At 38.9% G+C, this 25,897-nt stretch overlaps 1 protein-coding gene across 1 annotated transcript in view; it reads right to left on the bottom strand.

The window, feature by feature from the left end:
* The window catches only part of PXDNL (peroxidasin like), a 500,679-nt gene that overhangs the window by 74,158 nt on the left and 400,624 nt on the right, over positions 1-25,897 (bottom strand). The window contains exon 17 of the mRNA XM_082720100.1: positions 23,881-25,384. Within this exon, the coding sequence (XP_082576226.1) occupies positions 23,881-25,384 (1,504 nt within the window). The remainder of the gene's footprint in view (positions 1-23,880; positions 25,385-25,897) is intronic.

Below are 25,897 nucleotides of genomic sequence, written 5' to 3'. Positions count from 1 at the left end.
TAAAAATAGAAAATGAGCTGGCTAATCCATTGACTATAGCAGTCATACTTAAAAAAATTCTACCCCAGCTAAAAAAGGTTATAAAGTACCATTCAGAGCTAATGCAATAATGGGGATATGGACCAAACTATCCAAAATTTGCAAAGAGCATCTGTTGTTATGCAGAATAAAAGCAATTATTGACTTAATCCAATATTTTAAAACATTCTAAACTGATTCCAACTAGATTATGTCTGCCTCAAACTCAAGTATTTTCAAGAATATTTTAGGATGTTCTATGATTTTCCTAGAATAACATTCCTAAGGAACTGAAACCTACACAGGTCACGTAATTAGTCCATGTTCTCAAAGTTGATTACTGTGAACCTAGAAAAGGATCCAGGTTATATCACGAGTTCCACACTTTTTCTAATACTCTTGCTTTTGATTATGGATCAGATAAGTATGATATTAACTTACACGTGTCTTTGCTATAACTTACTAAGCACTTAAAAATATTTTCTGTGTATTCTAGTAACTTTTCATGATGAAAGTTATTATTGCTTTTCTTATCCACTAAAGCAGAAAACCACATCAACTGAAAACCCGGTTCAAGCCAACAAGCAAAGATTTAGATTCAAGGTCTCCTTGGAATTTTATTTGCTTAGCGATGCAAACAGCTGATCTAATTAAATGCACAAAGCATATATTTGCAATAGTGACAACAGAGTGTTTTGTATTATGAAGTGGGAAGTAATTGTCTCATAGTCACATAAATTAATATCAAAGTTCCTCAATAATTTTAACACAGAGTAGAGATTCCATAACAGATTATTCTGACTCCATTTTGATATATATTTTGTGAGAAAAAATACTTTGGGTTGCACATATCCTATAATGACTTTTGGATAATACAAAGTCAACCTCCTTTGCTTCCACTCCGAAGTGTACCTTTCACATGAATGGCATGCTACCATGAACAGGAAAGGGAAAACATGGAGACACATTCTTCCCAGCTTCACTTACAGAATATTTTTCTTTAATTTTCCTGAATCAACACTACTGACAACTGGAAGCTAAAGCAGATTCACTTAAACATGGCATTCTAAAGTGTCCTTACAGCTAGCATTCACTGGGGGCTCCTTCGTTGCCTGACAGTCTGCTGAGTTTGACATGCCTCAAATAATTTAAACTTCTCAATAAACTTATGAGATACCATTATTATTGTTCTTCTAGAGATGAGAAATATGAGACTAGGAAAAGTTACAAAAAGCTACACAGTGGGAAATGTTGGAGGCCACAGCACAGTTGGAGACGAGGACCAAACCAGGCCCTGACCTGTGTCTCCTTCAAAGTCGGGACACCTTGACAAGGGGTTAAGGATGGGAAAGTTGAGTGCACTGAGAAAGGGTCTGTGCTATGTGTCGTGCGCTCGCCTACCTGACTTCCCACACCCTCTCCCTACAGAAGGGAACAATGTGGTCAGGGTCATGAGTTCTTAGTTGGTCCTTGTTGTTCCTGTACCTCCCATAACCCTCTCCCTGGTTGACTGTCTTGCTAATGGCTTTAGCTGAAACTACCTGGCATCATGAGGTTTGCTTGTAGTTAATGTAAACTTGTTATAGAAACTTGCTGCCATCTGAGTAGGTACTGATGTATTACCCTTTCTATTGTGGTCTGCCTTATAAATGATTGTAAGATGTGGAATAAAATCAGCACTGTTGGACATCATCCTCAGTGTCCCTCCTGCCCCCATCTCTTTCTCTCTTAATTTCTTTTCACCATTCTCTTAACCCTCACGTTTTCCTGGTCGATTTGTCACGCTGGCCACGACAGGGAAAGAATCAAAGAGATCACCTAGAACCCCTATGATCTGATATCAGGGCCTTTATTTCTATGAGCTATATTATGGTTCTCATAATCTCCTATTCTAAAGCCAATGCAAAACACCACCACTAATAATTTTAAGAAGTAAAGAAAAGAAAATATTGACAATAGTAAGTTCTGCAGAGTAACCATACACCTTTCACCTCCCCTTCCCTGGCAAAGATGAACATGCCCTAATCTCTATAAACTGGAAATATTTTAACTATCATAGCACAAGAGGTGTTGTAAATATGAGTAAATTGAGGATGTCGAGATGGGAGATGACTGTGGATTACTTGTGTGATCACACAGGTCCTTCAAGGTGACAATAAACTTAAGAGTAGGTCAGGGAGAGTTGACTACAAAGGATATGATGTTAAAAACTCAACCATCATTGCTGGCCCCGATGATGGGAGAAGGGGCACAGACCAAGAAATGCAAGCAGGTTGTCTCTAAAAGCTGGAAAGGCAAGGAGATGGATCTCTCCCCTGGAGCCTAGAGAAAGGGACATCACAATTTTAGCCCAATGAGACATATTTCACTTCTCACCTCTAAAACTGTAAGATAACTCATTTATGTCATTTTAAGACACCATATTTGTGGTAATTTGTTGCATCAGTCTCAGGAAATGAACACATAGCTTTATATTGCACTAGTTTGGCAATGGATAAAGCCTAGACTTTTTAATCAGATAAATTAAGATTAAAGTTTGTCTTCTCTATTTGCCAAATGTGTGTCTTTGAGAAAGTTAGCACAAGTTCACAAGATAATGGCATAGAAAGTATATAAGTCTTCATGGCATACATAGAAAAGATCCACTTGAAATATTGGATGTTCTAAAATGAATAGAACATGAAGAACTATTCAAAAATAGAACATGAAGAACTATTCAAAAATAGAACCTCATATATTAAATTGTTACCTTATAAAATCCATAAAATTTGAAAGATCAACAAGAAAGACATAACTTCTATTTAGGGATATTTTGATTTGTGACTGTCTCATTTTGATATGAGAAAATTACAAGTGTAAAATGAGTGGTATCATCCCTGAGTCTTGAGAGAAATTAGGGAAATTCATCAAAGGATAACATTCTTCTATTGTGTTTTTATTCACAGGCATAAAGCAGGCATAAGCAACCTTGTTCTTACATAGTGAATAATAAGTATTTTTGGTTTTTCAGGCCACAGAATCTTTACTGCAACTACTCAACCCTGCTATTATTGTGGGAAACTGACCACAGATAATATGAAAATAAATGGATATGGCTGTGTAACAATAAAACTATAAGAATAAGTGGCCAGCCTGTAGGCTATAGTTTGCAAAACCTGTGTGAGAGTCTGGCTTGAGTAGTATTCACATTTACTCTGAAATTTCATCACTCATAGTTCTATCTTTCATTTTTGAGTGTCTGGATGTATATGGCCCTAGTCCTATGGTCACAAATGCCTGGAAGTCCTATGCCTGCCCAAGAGCTCCCCAAGGGTTTGGACCTCTTTCTCATGACCAATTACCTATTTTCATTGGAAAACCCCAGGGTGCATATTGGAACTGACACAAAAAGACACAATGATCATTGTATCTCTGTCTCACATGTTGCAAAGATGCCCATACAAAAAATACATGCTTGGGCAAGGAAAATAGTTGCAGTAGGTAGATCTAGTTACTGAGTCAGAGGCAGATTTATCATGAAGCAAATGAAAATAACTCTTCAGAACTGGAACCGCCAGGGTCCCCCCACTTCCCCAGGCCTGAGAAAGAGCTTGCAATGTGTCCACATGGTCACATGTGCTTCTGAAACATGTGTGTGTATACACTTTAAGGCTTGCAATCCTGGATCATCCCGTAACTTTGTAAACACTGTACCAGATACTGGGCAAATCACAAAACAGCCTTCGTGATTCCTGAAATAGAGCTTAACAGATTCTTAAAATCACACTTTAGAGATTGTTAAATGTGGAAATGTCATTTAATTCACCTGCACTGCCTCCTCTTTCTCAGTCCTGGTTTATAAATCACAGTCACCTAAAAAATGTCTGTGCAATTGATATGATACTAAGAGGACCAATACTCTTCATGCAAACAGAAAAGTTAAGTCACTGAAAAAGGAAGTTTTCAAAAATAAGAATTTACTAAAGAAATTTTTAAAAAGAAATTAAGAAAATTATGGGACAAAAGAAACAACCAAAATTTTTTTCAAAGAAGTGTACTTTTTAAAAAAAGATTTTATTTATTTATTTGACAGAGAAAGAAATCATAAGTAGGCAGAGAGGAGGCGTGGGGGTGGGGATGTTGGGGGATGCAGGCTCCCTGCAAAGCAGAGAGACCGATGTAGGGCTCGATCCCAGAACGCTGAGATCAATGACCCAAGCTGAAGGCAGAGGCCTAACCCACTAAGCCACCCAGGTGCCCAGAAGTGTACGTTTAATTTAAAAATAAAAGGTAAAATTATGGAAGGGATGACATGGAAAGATTAACAGACATGATATGATTTGGTTAAACAATGGGTAAAAACACTATCATAGAGTAACTGAAGAAATATGAATGGTAGGAAACATCACGGTAGGACAAGACATATTGGAAAACAAGCAACACATGGTTATGTTATTGCTTTCTTTTTCCTTATTTTTTTTTTTTCAGAAGAGAAAAAAATAGCTTTAAAAAACTTAAAAAAAAAATCTATTACTGCCTAATGAGACCCATACTTACTTCAATTGACTTTCAGGGCAGTTAGCCTGCCTGCTTCTAAATCACCAGCATAATGTCATTGGATAATGGGACTGTCACAATATAATTCCATAGCTACCCCATTGCTCCTTTCTTCATTTTCTAAGGGAAGATTATATAAGATTGTAACAAATTATGGCTACATATGCCTTTCTTACTACAGGTACTGACACTAATGGATCTTAGCTCCACTTGGCTGAGAAATAAATCTGTTCTATAGATTGGCAATAAACAGGCTCACAGTCAGGAAAATCGGCTTCAGCAGACCACCCACAGTCCTGAGAAAAAAAGGGAAAGACTTGATGGGGAATATAAATATAGCCTTCATTATATTTGATTTGTGATCGAAATGGCTAAGCTGCAGTTCTTTTCCCTTTGCACATGTCAAGGTAGATACTGTGTGTTGAGATGCCCCACTGGCAGCATCATTGTGTGTGTGTGTTCTAGGACAGTGTGACACATGGACCTGGGATGATCCATTGTTCCCAAAGACCTTCCTCAGCAGAATGTATGCTGCCTGTGTTTCCACATAACTCAGTGATAACTGAGTACTACGAGATCTACATATATGTGAACATGAATTGGGAACAAAATAATAAAAAAGCAAATAAACAATGTACATATTACTCAAAATATTAGTCCCAATAATCCCTGCTTTTTCCTCAAGAGCTTGTAATAAAGCAATTTTCTATCTTTAGCTCACAGTAGGAAAGACAGGGAACTGATCATATTGTTAGCTTCTGAAAACTAAGTTTTCCACTTGAAAGCTGAGAAAGAACCTGCTGGTTACATTTTATTTTTTAATATTTTATGAATGTTTTTGCCATAGCCATTTTAAGATGGTCTTCACAGACAGGTCATGTACAAACCCATACAAATCAGGCCTGATACTTAATCAAAATATTTTATTTAGGATTTGGGCTCATAAATAAAAAGCTGATAAAATGTTTCAGTCTACTATTGTCCTTTAAGTGTTTATCTACTGAGGACTATTCATGGTCAGAAATCCTTACAAAATAAGAAAAAATAAGCATACCTGTTAAAAATTCAGATTTTAGTTCCTTAACCAGAAGGGAGCTTCAAGTAAGTCCCAATGGTCATGTTCATGTTAAAATCACAAATGAATTACATTTCTTTTTTCAGAGTTTTTTTTTTGTAGTTGTAGTTTAAGATACATTTAAATTTATTTGTGTAATATATTAAAATTTATTTCAATTTAAATTTACTTATTAAGAGTTACATAGTCTAAACCCCTAAAACCCAAAGCAACTACCTCAAAACCAAACAAAATAAAGCAAAAAAAAAAAAAAAAAAAAAAGCTCATGTAATCTATTCATTAACCCTCTGTCTATTTAATAAATATTTACTAAGAACCAGACATTGTTAGACATGAAGTACAAAAAGTTTAAGGAGATATGTTATTTTTCTTTTAATATTTATTTATTTATTTTAAAGAAAGAGAGAGAGCAGGGTAGACGCAAAGTGAGAGGGAGACAGAATTTCAAGCTGACTGCGCTGAGCAGTGCTCAACCCCACAACCCTGAGATCATGACCTCAACCAAAACAAAGAATTGGACGCTTAACTGACTGAGCCACCCTAGCATCCTAGACATATGGTATTTTTCTTGAGAATGTTCGCAGTTTAATGAAAAAGTCGGGTATGTAAACAGTTAAAATAAGTGTTTTATTATAAATAAGAACTAAGTGCTAACAAACCACTGAGGAAAAGTTTAGAGAAAGAGAGAAAACTTGACTCTAGAGAGGTAGCAAAACTCAAAAACTTTGAATTGAGTCTGGAAGACTGAGGTGGTCTTACCCAAGTAGATAAAAGATATCTCTGTTTTCCAGGAAGGAGTAGCTATGCAAAGGTATAAATGCCAGAAAGATCATGGCATTCTCAGGGAAAGGGAGAAAGTGAATAACATTATAGTTAAAGCATAGTGTCAGGTTTAGTTTGGAAAACAAGAAACATGGCTGAAAATTTAGATTAGTACCAGAATCTGAACAGATTAGTCCCCAAATACAATATTTTTCTTAACCTAATTGGAAAGAGAAAATCCCATGATGTTTTTAAGCAGAGAAGTGATGTGCTCTAATTTGTGCTCTGCTATGATAATGATGCTATAAGAAAACAGTGCAGGAAAACATATAAAAGGGCTGTAGAAAATCAGGTGGAAGTAGAGAGAAACCTAAAATATAGACTTAATTAAGGGAGGTCAAAACTTTTGTTTAAATAATTGCACTAAAGCTAAATTGTAGGGGGGGAAACTACATAATTTAGAATGAATGTTAAATTCTATTTCTGACAATGGTGTTATAACTGGAAAGATACTAGTCTTTCCATCACAAATAACCATAAAAGAGTTCAAAACATTAGAGTGCCTGGTTTTCAGACATTGGACAGTAGGCAGCCCAAAACTAAGAAACCTGAGGAAAGGGAAACTTGTGACAAGGGCCCAGCTTTCTGCCTGGGGGAAATTTCCTCAAGGCCATGAAGGTTGCTAGAATTTAACCAAAGCTATATTAGAATTCACAGTGGTGTTGTGCTGAATGGTCTCCATGAGAATTCAGAGCAGCTGAAGTGGCTGAAACAGAGGAGTGGGGAAGGCCCTGAAATGAGGTGTCCCATAGACCTGGGGAAGGGTCGGTCAGCCTCTGAGCAGAAAAAACTACCTGAATCTTACTGAGAGCAACTAGCACAGGGCATTGAATCAGAACAGGAAGAGCCCCTTAAGAACCTAGTAACACCCTAGACAAATAGCCAAGGTACAACATACCAAGTCTTAGAATTAGAGCTAACTTTACAAGGATAAAACATTCTTTAAGAAAGCCTAAAGCCTAGCAACTGTATGGGAGATGGAGTTTGGAGATTGGTTCTCCCAAGTCAGTGACGTTAGGATAACACCTTGAGTTTTCCACATTTCCAATCAGACGAAGCATAAAGCAAAGCCTATGCTAGTCCAAGGTAGAATCACAGTAGTTTATATGTATTTAAAAGTTATGAGACAGAGGGAGAAGTCAAGATGGCAGAGGAGTAGTAGCCTGAGATGACATCAGGTAGCAGGAGATCAGAGAGTTTATCAAACCATTCCGAACACCTACAAACCCAACAGGATATCAAAGAGAAGAACAGCAGCAATTCTAGAAACAGAAAATCAACCACTTTCTGAAAGGTAGGACATGTGGAAGAGTGAATCTGAACAGACAAGAAGATAGAGTTCAGGGGGAGGGGCCAGCTCCCGACAAGTGGAGTAGCAACAGAGCACAAAATCAGAACTTCAAGAAGTCTGCTCCACCGAGGGATATCACTCCAGAGGCTAAGGGGCAGTGGAGCTATCACGGGAACAGTGTAATCTCAGGTCCCATGGGGTCACAGAAGGATTGAGGGTGTCCGAGTACAGCAGAGCTCGCAGGTATTAGAGCAGGGAAGACAGCTACAGAGACGGAGCAGAAGAGTGAGCTCTCAGCTCTGAGTTACCTTAAACTGTGATCCATTGCACAGAGGGCCACTGCTCTTTGAGCAGGGACCCTACAAGTGGCAGATCCAGGAAGACCCCTCAGAAGAGAGTCAGAGATCTACAGGGTTTGAGACTCTAAATGTGGCTGTGTGCCAGAGACAGAAATACTCAGTCACAGGCAAGGTGAGCTCAGTGCACGGCCACAGACCAGGGAGCCAGGAGTAATTCAGCGCTTTTCTCCCAGGGTGCACTGAAGCATGGGGCCCCAAGCTCTCGGCTCCTCAGGCTGGAAATTGGGAGGGCACCATTTTCACTCCTGTCCTCCAGAGCTCTATGGGAAGCATTCAAGGAACAAAAACTCCTGCGAGTGAACCAGAGCAGATTACTTGGCCAAGCCCCACCAAGGGCGGTGCAATCCTGCCTCCAGCAAAGACGCTTGAGAATCACTACAACAGACCCCTCCCCCAGAAGATCAGCAAGAAATCCAGCCAAGACTAAGCTCACTTATCAAGAACAGTGGAATTCCAGAGGATGGGATAGCAGAGCATGGAATTCATGGCTTTCTCCCCATGATTCTTTAGTCTTGCAAAGTTAATTAATTATTTCAATTTTTTTTTCTTATTATAATTTTTTTAACTTTTACTCTTTCCTCTTTTAACATTTTTTAACTAGTTTTTCTTAACAATAGCTTTCTTAAAAACTATTTTGGAACTTTCATTATCATAGTCATATTTTATCCTTCATTGTATCTAACTTAATTTTTTGTATATATATAGAGTTGTTTTCTTCTAAAACATTTTGGGATACAACTTCTTCTAATAGAACAAGATATACCCTAAATCTAGCACAGGGCTTTGTTCTAGTTTCCAGCCTGAGCAAATTCTCTCCACTTTCTTTTTCTTTCTTTTCCCAACTAATTCATCTCATATAACTCCTTTTATTATTTTTTTTTAAATTTTCATCTCACAGTCATAATCCATCCCTTCATCATGTTTGCCCTTATTTGGGGGTATTATATATATACATTTTTTTCTTTCTTTAAAAGAGGTAGTTTCTTTTAAGAGACCAAAATACACCCAAAATTAAGTGGGTGATTGCTCTATACACCAGGCTAAGATCTTCTCTTAACTTTTTTTTTTTAACTTCTTTTTACCCCCCTTCCTTCTCCCCATGATTTGGGGTCTCTTCTGATTTGGTTATGCACATTTTACTGGGGTCTTTGCCACACTTTAAGTATTTTATTCTCTCATTCATATATTATTATCTGGATAAAATGACAAGGCAGAAAAACTCACCACCAAAAAAAGAACAAAAGGTAATACCAAAGGATAGGGACCTAATCAATATGGACGTTAGTAAAATGTCAGATCTAGAGTTCAGAATGATGATTCTCAAAGTGCTAGCTGGGCTCAAAAAAGGCATGGAAGATCTTAGAGAAACCCTGTCTGGAGAAATAAAAGCCCATTCTGGAGAATTAAAGAACTAAAATCTAACAAAGCTGAAATCACAAAAAGCTATTAATGAGGTGCAATTAAAAAATGGAGGCTCTTGGGGTGCCTGGGTGGCTCAGTGGGTTAAAGCCTCTGACTTCAGCTCAGATCGTGATCCCAGGGTCCTGGGATCAAGCCCCACATCGGGCTCTCTGCTCGGCAGGGAGCCTGCTTCCTCCTCTCTCTCTGCCTGCCTCTCTGCCTACTTGTGATCTTTGTCTGTCAAATAAAGAAATAAAAAATATTTTTTAAAAAAGTGGAGGCTCTTACTGCTAGGATAATTGAGGCAGAGGGGAGAATTAGTGATATAGAAGACCAAATGATGGAGAATAACGAAGCTGAGCAAAAGAGAGACAACTACTGGACCACGAGGGGAGAATTTGAGAGATAAGTGATACCATAAGACAAAACAATATTAAAATAATTGGGATTCCAGAAGAAGAAGAAAGAGAGAGGGGGGCAGAAGGTATATTGGAGTGAATTATGTAGAGAATTACTCTAATATGGCAAAGGGAACAAACATCAAAATCCAGTAGGTGAAGAGAAGCCCTCTCAAAATCAATAAAAATAGGTCCACACCCCATCATCTAATAGTAAAATTTACAAATCTTAGTGATGAAGAGAAAATCCTGAAAGCAGCCCAGTATAAAAGTCTGTAACATGCAATAATAAAAATATTAGATTGGCAGCAGACTTATCCACAGAGACCTGGCAGGCCAGAAAGAATTGGCATGATATATTCAGAGCACTAAATGAGAAAAATATGCAGCCAAGAATACTATATCCAGCTAGGCTATCACTGAAAATAGAAGGAGAGATAAAAAGCTTCCAGGACAACAAAAACTGAAATAATTTGCAAACACCAAACCAGCTCTACAGGAAATATTGAAAGTGGTCCTCTAAGCAAAGAAAGAACCTAAAAGTAGTAGATCAGAAAGGAACAGACAATATACAGTAACAGTCACCTTACAGGCAATACAATGGCAGTAAACTCATATCTCTCAATAGTTACCCTGAATGTTAATGGGCTAAATGCCCTAATCAAAAGACACAGGGTATCAGAATGGATAAAAAGACAAAACTCATCAATATGCTGTCTACAAAAAACTCATTTTAGACCCAAGGACACCTCCAGATTTAGAGTGAGAGGGTGAGAAACAATTTACCATACTAAAGGACATCAAAAGAAAGCTGGGGTAGCAATCCTTATATCAATTAGATGTTAAGCCAAAGACTATAATAAGAGATGAGGAAAGATGCTATATCATACTCAAAGGGTCTTTACAACAAAAAGATCTAACAACGAAAATATCTATGCCCCTAACATGGGAGCAGCCAATGATATAAACCAGTTAATAACAAAATCAAAGAAATACATTGACAATAATACAGTAATAGTAGGGGACTTTAACACTCCTCTCACTGAAATGGACGGATCATCCAAGCAAAAGATCAACAAGGAAATAAAGCCCTTAAATGACACACTGGACCAGATGGACATCACAGATATACTTAGAACATTCCATCCCAAAGCAACAGAATACACATTCTTCCCTAGTGCACATGGAACATTTTCCAGAATAGATCACATTCTGTGTCACAAATCAGGTATCAACTGGTACCAAAAGATTGGGATCATTCCCTGCATATTTTCAGACCACAAGGCTCTGAAGCTAGAACTCAATCACAAGAGGAAATAGAGGAAATTTGGAAAGAACTTAAATATACAGAGGCTAAAGAACATCCTACTAAAGAATGAATGGGTCAACCAGGAAATTAAAGAAGAATTGAAAAAAAATCATGGAAACAAATGATAATGAAAGCACAATGGTTCAAAATCTGTGGGAGACAGCAAAGGCAGTCCTGAGAGTAAAAGGTATAGTGATACAAGCTTTTTTCAAAAAATAAGAAATGTCTCAAACACACAACCTAATCCTACACCTAAAGCAGCTAGAGAAAGAACAGCAAAGAAAGCCTAACCAGCAGGAGAAGAGAAATAATAAAGATTAGAGCAGAAATCAATGAAATAGAAACCAAAAAGTAAAAAAAAAAAAAAAAAATCAACAAAACTAGGAGCTGATTCTTTGAAAGAATTGATAAGATTGATAAACCCCTGGCCAGACTTATCAAAAAGAAAAGAAAAAGGAGCCAAATAAATAAAATTATGAATAAAAGAGGAGAGATGACAACCAACAACAAAGAAATACAAAGAATTATAAGAACATATTATAAGCAACTATACGTGAGCAATTTTGACAATTTGGATGAAATGGATGCATTCCTAAAGATGTATAAACTACCAAAATTGAACTAGGAGGAAATATTAAATCTGAACAGACCCATAACCAGTAAGGAGATTGAAGCAGTCATCAAAAATCTCCAAAAAAACAAGAGCCCAGGGCCAGATGGCTTCCCAGAGAAATTCTACCAAGCATTTAAAGAAGAATTAATTCCTATTCTCCTGAAACTGTTCCAAAAAATAGAAATGGGAGGAAAACTTCCAAATTCATTTTATGAGGCCAGCATTACCTTGATCCTAAAACCAGACAAAGACCTTATCAAAAATGAGAAATACAGACCTATATCCTTGATGAACAGAGATGTGAAAATTCTCACCAAAATACTAGCCAATAAGATCCAACAGTACATTAAAAGGATTATTCACCACAACCAAGTGGGATTTGTTCCTGGGCTGCAAGGTTTGTTCAACATCTGCAAATCAATCAATGTGATAAAATACATTAAAATTAGAAAAAAAGGGGGCGCCTGATTGGCTCAGTGGGTTAAAGTCTCTGCCTTCGGCTCAGGTCATGATCCCAGGGTTCTGGGATCGAGCCCCGCATCGGGCTCTCTGCTCAGCAGGGAGTCTGCTTCCTCCTCTCTCTCTGCCTGCCTCTCTGCCTACTTGTGATCTCTGTCTGTCAAATAAATAAGTAAATAATCTAAAAAAAAAGAAAAAAAAATAAGACCATATGATATTCTCAGTAGATGCTGAAAAAGCATTTGAAAAAGCACACTATCCTTTCTTGATCAAAATTATCTAGAGTGTAGGGATAGAGAGTACATATCTCAGTATCATCAAGCCATCTATGAAAAACCCACAGCAAATATCATTCTCAATGGAGAAAAACTGAGAGCTTATCTGCTAAGGTCAGGAACACATTAGGGATGTCCATTATCACCACTGCTATTCAACACAGTAATAGAAGTGCTAGCCTCAGCAATCAGAAAACAAAAAGAAGTTAAAGGCATCCAAATTGGCAAAAAAGAAGTCAAACTACCATTCTTTGCCAATGATATGATACTTTATGTGGAAAATCCAAAAGACTCCACTCCAAATATGCTAGAACTTACACAGGAATTCAGTAAAGTGTCAGGATATAAAATCAATGCACAGAAATCAGTTGCATTTCTATACACCAACAAGAGAGGAGAAAGAGAAATTGAGGAGTCAATCCCACTTATAGTTGCACCCAAAACCATAAGACACTTAGGAATAAACCTAACCAAGGAGGAAAAGAAACTATAAAGTACTCATGAAAGAAATTGAGGAAGACACAAAGAAATGGAAAAATGTTCCATGCTCACGTATTGGAAGGACAAATATTGTGAAAATGTCTATGCTACCTAAAGCAATCTACGCATTTAATGCAATCCCTATCAAAATACCATCATTTTTTGCAAAGATATGGAACAAATAATCCTAAAATTTATACGTAACCAGAAAAGACCTCAAATAGGCAGATGAATGTTGAAAAGTTGGTGGCATCACAATTCCAGACTTCAAACTCTATTATATAGCTGTCATCATCAAGACAGTATGGTACTGGCACAAAAACATACATAGATCAGTGGAACAGAGTAGAGAGCCCAGAAATAGACCCTCAACTCTATGGTCAACTAATCTTTGACAAAGCAGGAAAGAATGTACAATGGAAAAAAGACAGTCTCTTCAACAAATGGTGTTGGGAAAATTGGACAGCCACATGCAGAAAAATGAAACTGGACCACTTCCTTACACCACACACAAAAATAAACTCAAAATGGATGAAAAACCTTAATGTGAGACAGGAATCCATCCACATCCTTGAGGATAGCACAGGCAGCAACCTCTTAGACCTCAGCCACAGCAACTTCTTCCTGGGAACATTTCCAAACACAAGGGAAGCAAGGGCAAAAATGAACTATTGGGATTTCATCAAGATCAAAAGCTTTTGCACAGCAAAGGAAACAGTTAACAAAACCAAAAGACAACTGACAGAATGGGAGAAGATACTTGCAAAGGACATATCAAATCAAGGGCTAGTATCCAAAATCTATAATGATCTTATCAAACTCAACACCCAAAGAACAAATAATCCAATCAAGAAATGGGCAGAGGACATGAACAGACATTTCTGCAAAGAAGACATCCAGATGAAAAAAAAAAAAAAAAAGACATCCAGATGGCCAACAGACACATGAAAAGGTGCTTCACATCACTCAGCATCAGGGAAATACAAATCAAAACCACAATGAGATACCATCTCATAGCAGTCAGAGTGGCTAAAATTAACAAGTCAGGAAATGACAGATGTTGGCGAGGATGCAGAGAAAGGGGAACCCTCCTATACTGTTGGTGGGAATGCAAGCTGGTGCAACCACTCTGGAAAACAGCATGGAGATTCCTCAAAAAGTTGAAAATAAAGCTACCCTAGGACCCACCAATTGCATTATTTACCCTAAAGATACAAACATAGTGATCTGAAGGGGCACGTGCACCTGAATGTTTATAGGAGCAATGTCCACAATAACCAAACTATAGAAAGAACCTAGATGTCCATCAACAGATGAATGGATAAAAAAGATGTGGTGTATGTATACAATGTAATACTATGCAGCCATCAAAAGAAATGAAATCTTGCCATTTGCGATGACATGGATGGAACTAGAGGGTATTATGCTGAACGAAATAAGTCAATCAGAGAAAGAATTACCATATGAACTCCCTGATACAAAGAATTTGAGAGACAATGTGGGAGTTTAGGGGGTAGGGTAGGAAAAAATGAAACAAGATGGGATCGGGAGGGAGACAAGCCATAAGAGACTCTTAATCTCACAAAACAAACTGAGGGTTCCTGGGGGGAGAGGGGTAGAGAGAGGGTGGATGGGTTTGGACATTGAGGCAGGTATGTGCTATGATGAATGCTGTGAAGTGTGTAAACCTGGCAATTCACAGACCTGTACCCCTGGGGCTAATAATACATTATATGTTAATAAAAAGTAAAAAATTTAAAAAGTTATGAGACAGACAAAGAAACAAAAAATGTGGCCCATACATAAGAACATAAGTCATAAAAGTAATCAACACCAAAAGAATGGCTGTGATGTTGAACTGATTAGGAAAGGACATTAAAGCCTTCAATGTATTTTTAAAATTAAATATGTTGTGTTCTTAATGAGTTAATATTTAGATAAATGTCAACAGAGAATTAGGAACCTTAAAAAATGTAAATTTTAGAACTAGTGTAACTGAAATGAAAATTTTACTTGTTTGTATTGAAGAGGAGATTGAAAACAGCAGAAGTGTCAGTGAACTTGAAAGGAAAATTAGCAGAAAATATCCAACCTGAGGAAGAAACTAACGTAGAGTTCCAAAGTAATCTAGAAAAGACACTGTTAGATTTCTGTTCAACAGGAATGGATACATAAATCACAAAAAGACTTGCATATAAGTCTTCATGACAGCATCATTAAGAACAGTGAAAACTAGAAAGCCCAATGGCCACCTCAGATGAATGAATAAATAAATATTTGTACATTCATATAAATAATGCTACTCACATTAACAACACAATATATCATCCATTGACACACCTGACACCTAGATGAATTTTCAAAAACATGCTATGAAAAACAAGCCTAAAAGAAAAACAAGCTTAAAAGAAAACAGACAGTATGATTCCATTTACACGAAGTCCTTGAACAGGTAAAACCAACAGTGATCAAAATCTGATCTGTGGCTGCTGGGGAAGGCCAGGTAGGAAAATAAAAAGCATGTGAAAGTAAAAAGCATGAAGTGAGTTTCTGAGGCAAGGAAATGTGGTCTTGACTGGGTGATGATTACATAGGTATGAATATTCCTCAAAGTCATCATATTGTACACTCAAAATGTGCATCTTAGTGTGTGTTATAGCAACCATATGACTAAAAATGTAATTTTAGTTTAGTCAGCTTTGGGGAATTTAGAAGAAATACATTAAACTGCATCCAGATATATTTTTCAGCAAAATGGAACTTAAAAATAAAATGAAGCATATATTATGTTCATTATAAAGTTTTCTACAAAGTATTAGAATATCATCTTATATATGATCATAACAATATTAATATGCATTAGTATAATATATATGTATAATACAGTATAAATTTCTTCAGTCGAATGATTAGCATTATAAAATATTCTAATACAGCATCAATTTTCAAAGGTAGGAATAAAAGCAGATTCTGAAAGAAATTCATTTCTAAAACACAATTACCTAGGCTCATCACTATAAAATCCACAAAACTGATGCTAAATTAAATGTCATTAAATGTCATGCTTTCAAGTGTTGAATTAATTATTTTGCAATCCATTTTTGCTAAATGAATGGTCTTGATTGCCTTCTAAGAACTGGACCTCTGGGTATAACTGACTGACAGCCTGAGTTTTAATTGTCCTCCTGTCACTTTTTATTTGCTCAGTCCTGTGTTTTCCTTGTTTCAGGGCTACAGGGTTGATTGAATGAGTTTTTAATTTTTTGAAATTGGGATTAAGGTAATGCAAGAATTAAACGCATATATTTGCTGGGCTGTAACATTTATTCCTTTGTATATACAATAAGCATATATTGCAATTAATTGAGGACTCTAAATATTTGATGAAAAAAAAAAGAATTGGTATGGATGGATAAGTGTAAAAACCCAATTTACACCTAAGAAAACTTCATCTGGCCAAGGTGTTCAAACTGAGAATAGTTTTTTGAATCCAGGGCCCTTGGGGAACTAAAATGAACCTCTCCAGGCTGCCACACTTCCCTGAACAGACTATCCGGTGTCTACAAAGCTGTTGCCTTGCGCTTGGCCGTGGGCTCATCTCTTGGGACTCAAAGATAAATTTGACAATTTATCTGCAACGAAGAAGAACATTCTCTTGGAATCCGGTCATTAAATTAATATGTTCTCTAGAAAAGAAGAAATGCGATGGGATGAAAATGACCAGGTGAGGGAAGGCTCTGAAAATGGCCTTTAGAGTCAAGCAATATGACTTGGCATAATTGTATAAGATGGTATACTTCTAAAATTACTGTTTAGAGAAAATATGATACTCAGGCATCTTGTGCGAGCTATGCCATGAAATGCTGTATGTGACCTTGGGAGCTAAGAGAGAGCCGTCTGCAGTGCACCATATGTATAAAACAGGAGATAAGAGAGCTGAGGGAGAATGAAAAATAAATCCTGAGCAGAAAGGAGCAGAGATAAGAGGTGGAGAGAAAATTCTGGTCCTCTGGAGGCCTGGCTATATTTAAACAGTCTAGTCTCCTTCTGTAACTGAAAGAACAAAGTCACTCCTTCCTAAGGGATAGGAGACAAGGACAGTTGAGCAAGGACTAAGAACAGATGGTAGTTTCAAGTTTGGGGCTGTTTTTGGCTAAGGGCACAACCATTTTGAGATAGGAGGTGGGGGAGCACCCACTGCACACAAGTGGGAACCCCTAAGGGGAAAAGGGAAGTATTAAATAAATATGGGTTCCAAACAAATGTTTGTTAAATCAATAGGAGAAAACAGTATCCACAGGTGGCTTTAGGAATCTGAGTGCTCTAAAATATACATGCAGAATTGGGGGTACATAATTTTGCTGCAAAGGAAGATTCATAACTCCTAACATATTTTTTAAATGGTCTAACATGGAATGCCTAAGAAACACTATTTCACAGAAACTAAAGTTGCTAACATACTAACCATTCAATAAAGGTAAAGAGATGATGTTGATGAAAAGTCCTTTAAGGCAGGTACGAATATGGAAGTTAAGAAACATCCAGAAGAATGAGAGCCAGGAATCTTGAGAAAGGAAGGCCAAGACACGAGAAAGGTGACCAGCCTCCGTCAGGTGTCGGGATAGAGACAGATGGTGCAAGCTGTTGAGAAGGCAACATTGCAGAGTCTGACCTTATGGTACTCAGGATGGAGAGAGGGGGGAAAACTAAATGGTTTTGTTTCTTTAATAGTATCAAATGAAGCAGCTATTAGATAGGTGCATGTACTGAATATAAATTATGTAATTGGTGAATTATAAGCTATTCTTTAATAAAGCTGAGGCAGCTGCACATCCCTGTGATAATGGGAGACAAACAACCTTGTATTTATTAAAGAACAAAAGTAACCATATCCACAAAAAATCCACACATTTTCAAAAGAGGATTCAAAAATAGCCATCGAAATGGCCTCTCTGTGTTTGAAAATCTATGTTCTCCACTCAATGGATAATTAATCCTCACATTCAGCTCATTATATGTCTTGCAAAGAATAAAAAGAAACAGCATGATATTTTAGAGCGAAAACAACCCTATAAAAAAAGAAATCATTCGGGGCGCCTGGGTGGCTCAGTGGGTTAGGCCGCTGCCTTCGGCTCGGGTCATGATCTCGGGGTCCTGAGATCGAGCCCCGCATCGGGCTCTCTGCTCAGCAGGGAGCCTGCTTCCTTTTCTCTCTCTCTCTGCCTGCCTCTCAGTGTACTTGTAATTTCTCTCTGTCAAACAAATAAATAAAATCTTTAAAAAAAAAAAAGAAAAGAAATCATTCATTTTCATGTAGTCTTTAAAAAAAAAAAACAACTTCGAAAACTTAAACTTTTTTTTTTTTAACTTTTTATTTTTTATAAACATATATTTTTATCCCCAGGGGTAACGGAGAAGTGAATCCAAAGCGACGGGAAGATAGACCCCGGGGGGAGGGGCCGGCTCCCGAAAACTTAAACATTTTTGACAAGAAAAAGATCAAGAGAAAGGGGGAAGGAAAGAGGGTGAGAAGGAAGAAGGAAAGGACTAAGGGGGAGGCAGGGAGGAAAGGAAAGAAAGAAATTCCTGCAGCTCTTGGCACTGGAGGGAGTTAAGAAGCCTGTGCATTTCACAATCCTAGCAAAGGCTGTAGGTCTTTGGGTCCGAGAGAAGTGAAGTGAGCACAATAAAAGCCAAAGGGTATGATACAGCTCCTTCTGCTGCTTCTAGAGCTCCTGTTGCTTTCCTTTTTATCTATCCGGATTCTATCTACGATTCCACTTGGGGAAAGTGTCCATTTCACCCATAAGTCTTAAAATCTTTGGAGTAAGATAAGTTAGATGCTAATTACTAGATTAGACACTTCCATGCAGCACACTCTACAAGTCAGCAAGACCAATGGCTTCTAGTTTCTCCTACTAATCACACTAGCTCTGGTGCTTGCCAGGTCTTTCCTTCATATTTCTTATATCTCAAATGACCGCCGTTTGCCCTCTCAGAGGACAGTCTCTAATGGATAACTGCCACTCCTCTGTTAAGACAGAGTTATTTTTGTTCTGTTTAGTTTTGCATGATAGTTAACATGCAGTGTGATATTAATTTCAGGTATACACCCTACTGATGTAACAATTCTGCACATTCCTCAGTGCTCACTACAATAAGTATAGCCACCATCTGTCACCAAACAATGTTATTACAACATTACTATATTCCTCAAGTTGTACTTTTCATTCTCCATGACTTATGTATTTTATGACTGTTAGTTGATACTTCTTAATCTCCTTTATTTATTTCATCCATCCTGCCAGCCCCCCTCCCTCTGGCAACCATCAGTTTCTTTTCTGTTTAAGAGTTGTTTGCTTGTTTGTATGCTCAACATCACTCATCATCTGGGAAATGCAAATCAAAACCACAATGAGATATCACCTCCCACTTGTCAGAATGGGTCACAGCAGAAAGACAAGACATAATAATTGTTGGTGAGGGCGAGGAGATAAAGGAACACTGGTGCACTATTAATGGGAATGTAAATTGATGCAACCACTGTGAAAACAATATGGAGGATAGAACTTGGACACCACTTTCTTGAAGGAATCCATCATGATCTCCTAGCTGCTGTGGCTCCGCATGTCACACGACAGGGTTATGTGACTTGTCAGTTCCCCACGCCCCAGGCTCTGAGCAACTTGAGGAGAATCTCAAGTACCTCACCAATCTTACTGAAATGAACTGAAAGCTGACTAAAACAATGCCCCAGTGTGACTTTCTTGTGACAGACCAGGTATTCCTCATGGCAAAACTGTTGGCCATTCAAGAGGAAAGTTGTAGCATGGCTTCTGCATGTTGTTCTGGCTTTTTAAAAGCTACCTAAAGATCCAATGTGAAGGTACAAGGAAAATCAGATTTTACTTCTGGGTGGTAAACTGACACAAGGCTTCAAAATTAACTGAAGTAAAGAAAAGTCATTGGCTTTGTATACCAGATGACACATAAAGATGAGGTGATATATTCTGGAATATGAAGATACTATGTGTGAATTAAAACTATTAATTAAAGAGCACATTCTGAATTACCATTTTATTATATCACATAGTCATTAACTGAAAAAAAAAAATATATATATATATATGCTCTTAAACCTGAAAGGACCTCAAGGACATTTTAATGAAACAACCTCACTTTATAGGTAAGAGAACAAAAGCTAATCTAAAGTCCTCCAAGATTGCACAACTCAGTCTGTCCAAACAGAGGGAACCTGGGCCTCCTGGCACCACCTTTTCATTACCCCATCACCCTCTGAGGTTTCTCTTAGTTTTACACTATCCCATGTAGCCCTTCTCTATGTCCCAAATATTTTTTTTGTATTTTTTTAATTTTTTATTTTTTAGTACAGGTCTGTGAATCACCAGGGTGTCCCAAATATTTTTAACTATTGCAAAATTTGTACAAGGTACAGCAAATACCAATTATTTTAAACAACCTCTTCTTCCCTGAAACCCTCATTTTCCGGTGCTCCCCATTCCTGCCCACAGAGATGATGGCTAATGACCCTGGGGTTAAGGGCTCCTGTCTGAGCTGCAGCTGCTGTTGGTTGAGCTGTCACCTGGGAGTCAGCAGAGTTTACCCACTTGCTCATCACAGTCATACTTGTGATTCGGATTATGCAATTCCTTAAATGTTACATAAAATAATGAAGCCTTTGTGTAAAAGAGGAGAGTACATATTCCTGTGAAGACCAAATTCAGTGTTTTGGGAAAGGTTGTCAAATGGAGAATCAAACATCAATGCCAATTAGTTGCATGTTATGTTACTATGGGGGAATGATAGAAACATGTACAAGGAAACTGCATTCATACCATCACTTCCCTGGAAAATTCCAATTCCCCTTTCAAAACAAACTTTTACACACAAAAGATTCAGCCTGGGCACAAGCTTCTGAATTCTAATCAGCAAATCTGTATTAAACCAGCAATGACAAAACCAGAACACAGACTTTGCACCCTCCCCGCTTGCTGCCCCAAAGCACAAATTACAGGACTTAATGTGTGCTCAAATGTGTAAAATTAAAATACTTAGGACATATGTCTGCATTATTTTTATGATTCTCCACTTCAGTCAATTCTTAAGCTGTCCTAATTATCTGAAATATGGAGTTTTTAACGTTCCAGGGCAGTATTTATTTTGTTGGGTTTTTTTCAGCTGTTATTTTGTTGATTTAATGATATGCCCTACTTGTTTCTAAATTTGACTAAAGTGGTTTAGAAACAAACTTAAAACCACACTTGCAAAATAACACAGAAAGGAGAAGAAGTAACAAGTAAGAGGCGAGAGTAAAGCAGTAAGTGTGTAAATGGGCGTACGGAAAGCCATGGCACCCTCCTTAGTGAAATCAGCTCCTGACAAACTGCTATCTATGAATTTAAAGATGGAAACTGTAAACACAACCCCAACTTATCTCTTTTGTGCTCGTGGTTGAATGATTCTGAGGTTGCTGTTCTATAAATTCACTATGAATGCCAGAGCAAAGCAAGACACTTGGCAGCCTAAGAGGAAAGTAAGATAGTCAGCTTCCTGGCCTCTCCACATCCACTCATGCTGGTCAGTCCTGCTCTCCTCAGGCTAAAGCCTTCCCCAAAGCAGGGATAAAGACTCATTACTAGGTTTCAGAAGACTCGGTGTTAACATCCCAAATGCATTAAAGGAGGACAAAGAAAGCCAGGCGTGTGAACACTCCATGTGCAGTGTATGAGCCACTGTCCATCTCAGAGTCCAGTCATGCCTTGCACTGGCCACTAGGAGTGTGCATCCTGCAGCAGAGGGCCTGAATCTATATTCCAGTCTAATGCTGTGTGTGGCAATGACATGCAGCCTGCTCCATCATACGTGAGAGCCAGAGGATTCAGGAAGACTTTGTGATGGGGACATTTTAAAAGGACACATTGCTCCTACTCTATAATTGGTGATGAATTTATAGGTTAGCTGCAAGTTGAGAAGTGGGACCCCAATAAGTCACAAAGCAAGACTTGCCCCCAGGTTTATTCAATGTAGATGACGTGTTTATAGGAAACATTTAAAATGATTGTAGTGTTGCAAAGACTGCCAAGAGCCTATCTCCCCTTCTTCTTTCTTCACCTGAATTGTGGTGGAATGGAATTCCTTGCTGCTAGCCTCTCCTTCTCCCAGGACAGCTTGTGCAGGTTAGCATTTCACAGAAAAGTCTTCCCGGAGTCACTCTCTTGCTTTACAGAGAATGAAGATCAAACTCCCTTGCATGGCATGCAGGGTCCTTTGAAAGCTTCCCCTTGTCACCTTTCTACCCCCTCCTGCCATGCAGCCCCACGCCTTCCTGCTTCTTTCCCTCTCCCTGGGATACTGCCTGCCATTCCCACTTCATTCAATTTATCACACTCAGAAAATTCCAAGAGAAGATCAAATGGCATCTTTTATCAGTAGCTTGGGTGACTCTTACACATACTTTCCATTTCTCAGCTCTGTGTTTCCATAACATTCAATTCCCATCTCTATGACAGTCTTTTTCACACCAATTACAGCCAGCTCCCTGCATGCTGCCTGGCTCTCCAGAAAGCTATTTCTTTCATCTAGGGTCTCCGTGCTTAGCACAGGGCTGGATCAGAGCACATGTGCAATCTAATAATGATGCTGACAACTGAAATGATAATGTTACAATAAATCTATCCACAGGTAAGACTTATTGATCACCTATGATGCACTAGAACTGAACTAGGCATCTGATACATTCTATATAGTTTCACCTTTGAACAACTCCGACAAGGAGGTAGTGTTTTCTCATTTTATATGTATTCTGAGATTTAAAACTGTTCAAATACTTTTCACAAGCTCTCATCACTAATAGATGATGGAATAGAGATTTAAACCAGGTCTCTATGAATCCAAAGTCAATGTGATTACAAATTCAATCTGCATGATGCTCTGATATTTTCTACATATATTACACATTTTCTTAGTCTAATATTCTACATAAGTATGAAATAAATTCTAGCGGCATAAAAAAATAGCCTTAATATTACAAGAAAGGGCCTAATCTTGACAATTAGCACCATAATTTGCAATTTTAAGCTTCTATGAAAGATTTCAGATTAATACACCATAAGCTATCAGTAAGCATGTTAATCTTCTATATTTAGCCAATTACAGACAAAACTTCTTAATAAAATATTTCTTTAATTTTTTTTTCTTAATATTCTGGAGGATGAAGGAGGGTAAGCATGAGGAGCAGTTGGAGTTGTTTCCTGGAAATGTCCGATACTTGTAAGCGAAAAAGAAATTTGAATCTCACATGTAGAGAACATAATATTAATACTTTACTGAAAGGCACTAATGATGAGGTGAATAAACCTCGACTTACATTCTGATGATAAATTTAGATTATTTGTTCGACAAAAACTAATTTATGTTTTGATTTCCCTACTTTGCTCTGCCTAAAAAAGCAAATGTGATGGACTTATTATAAGGCTTTACATTCGAACTTTAGACCTTACTGCATCAATAAAAAGGCCTTGACTGGATTACCACCCAACAGGAATGCAGGAGACCAGCCCACCTCTTCTAGTTGAAATGTACTAGCAAGTACTAGCAGGGAGGCAGCAATATTTACACTTACAAAGGAAGTGGATAGACAGAGGGGTTTACGGCTTAGTCTCTAGAAATCCTTCCTTTAGTATTTGACTTTTGCCACAATAACAATCATTAAAGGCTCTGCAGTTAACATCCCCAGGCAACCAAATCCATCCATACAAAATGTTCTTTAACACTTCTCCCTCTCCCAGGAAACATATAAATCTAAGCAACATTTGCACACTTACTTTTTCAGTTTTTGTCGAATCTCTGAATCTTTAATCTCATTTTGAAGATCCTCAAAATTTTCAACAGATGTCAAATTGCAGAAAACTCTGAAGTCAGCATAGGGAGGGATCCCGTGGTCTCGCCCCCTTTGAATGTTGGTGGCAGCCAAATCCAGCGCTACAGAGTGGGCCATGGAGAACAGCTTCTCGGTTAGCTCTACACTGAGCAGCTGGGAAGGCACCCGCAATTTAGCGGCCACACCAAATAACCCTCGAAGGAGTGGATCTATCCCACCTTCCTCGATTATTCTGGAGGGTGAAAAGAAAGCTTTATGGAGTGGAAGGTGGCCTTCAGGGATTTCTCCGAAGGTGTCATTCAGTCGATAAAGAATAGGATTGATTAACGTGTGACCAAATCTGAAGGCTGCAGTAGCAAAAGAGTTAATGATCCCTGCATTCACATTGGGGTTGTAGCCCTGGTAATCCTGCAGCATCTTCATGCCAGGTTCCCCCAGAATCTTGGGCAGCCAGTGGCTGTAGGTAATGTGCTGCAGCTGAGCACCTACAATCTTCCTGGCTTCATGATAAAGGGTGTCTCCGTCCCAGTGGGGATTCAGGGCAGACAGCTCCATGGCGACCCTGTTGTGTTCCCGAAACCACAAGGTGTGCATGGCTGTGAGGGCCAGCTGCTCGTTTGCCCTGTGGTCCCCGGCCAGGAAACAGGGGCTGCGGCTGTCCTGCTCTGGCCTTGTGCACTCAGTGGGTGGGCCCGAGGAAAAGGGCAGTAAGGGCTTTCCGGATGGGATCCATGGCAAGCCTGTCCTCAGGAGTCCCCGGGGCTCTGAGTAGTCTCGCAGAATTTGAGATTCCCGCTCTGAACTCCCATAGATATTAGAGGCATCTATATATGCTGTGAGCTGGTTAATCTGTTCTCTCGCGTAGACTGAATTCATCACCAAGGAGGTCATGCCGCTGCCACACACGGGGCTGGAGCGTGCAAAGAACATGCATGGCGCTCGAGTCCCTCGGGGATCAGAGTCGGGAATGATGATGGGGAAGCAAGGCGGATCATTCGTACACACCGAGCTACACAGCCGCCCGTCAGAGAAGCGAGATGTGCTCAACGCAGGCACTGTGTGGTCCAGATCATGGTCTAAAAATTGGCCCCACTGCATGAGCATGTGTGTGTATTGATGATCAGGGGTGACAGTGGCCGTAGCCACCAGCTCTGTGGAGACCAGCCTGGGCGGTGGGAGCGGATGCCGGCCCGACAGGGTGTGACGGCCGACCCCACGTGGCACGTTGAAGCCGTTCTCGTAGGCAGGCTTCAGGATGCGCTCAAAGGCAGTCAGGGAGGCACCCCACGTGGGGTGCTGCAGGTTGTTGCACGTCCCATCCTGGGCTCGGTACTTCTGATGGAAACACATGTCAGAGCAGTTGGGCACCTGCCTGTGGGCTGTACATCCAGATAAGTTGGCGATGAGGCTGAGGTAGTGCGGGGACACCAAGTCATTGTAGCGGAATTCTGAAACAGAGCCGCAGAGGCGATGAAGAGAGCTGTCCTTGAGGAGGAGCGAGAGGGAGACCTCAACCCAAGGTGCCCTAGGGATGGGCCATTCTAGGCAGGCAGAAATCTTTCCTACATCCATTAGGACAAAACAGAAAGTTCTAATAAAAATGGGGGGGGGTGCTTAGCGATGCCTCTCTTATGACGAGACACTAATGGCTAGAACGAACAGAAAAGGAGAGACATGTCCCAATTCCCATCAAACTCTTAATTCTGTGACTTTACAAATACAATATTGGTAAGGGTTTGGTAAGCCCTCATCACGAGATTGTAATATTGTTTTTTCCACTTCTGATTTCTTTCTTTCAGGTTTTATTCTCCTGGAAGACAGGATCTAAGACGTGCTAGCGTAAATGGTATGAATATTAACCTGTGTGATAGTTGATAAAAAGGAATTTAGCAGTAACTTTTAAACTACCACAAGCTGTCATTCCCCTGGGAATGTGCAATATAACCTGGAGGCGTTTTGGA

This window comes from Mustela nivalis (assembly GCF_964662115.1).
Source record: "Mustela nivalis genome assembly, chromosome: 2".
Classification (NCBI taxonomy): Eukaryota; Metazoa; Chordata; class Mammalia; order Carnivora; family Mustelidae; genus Mustela; species Mustela nivalis.
Note: the sequence above shows the minus strand (reverse complement) of the source record. Positions and strands in the feature narration are given on the sequence as shown.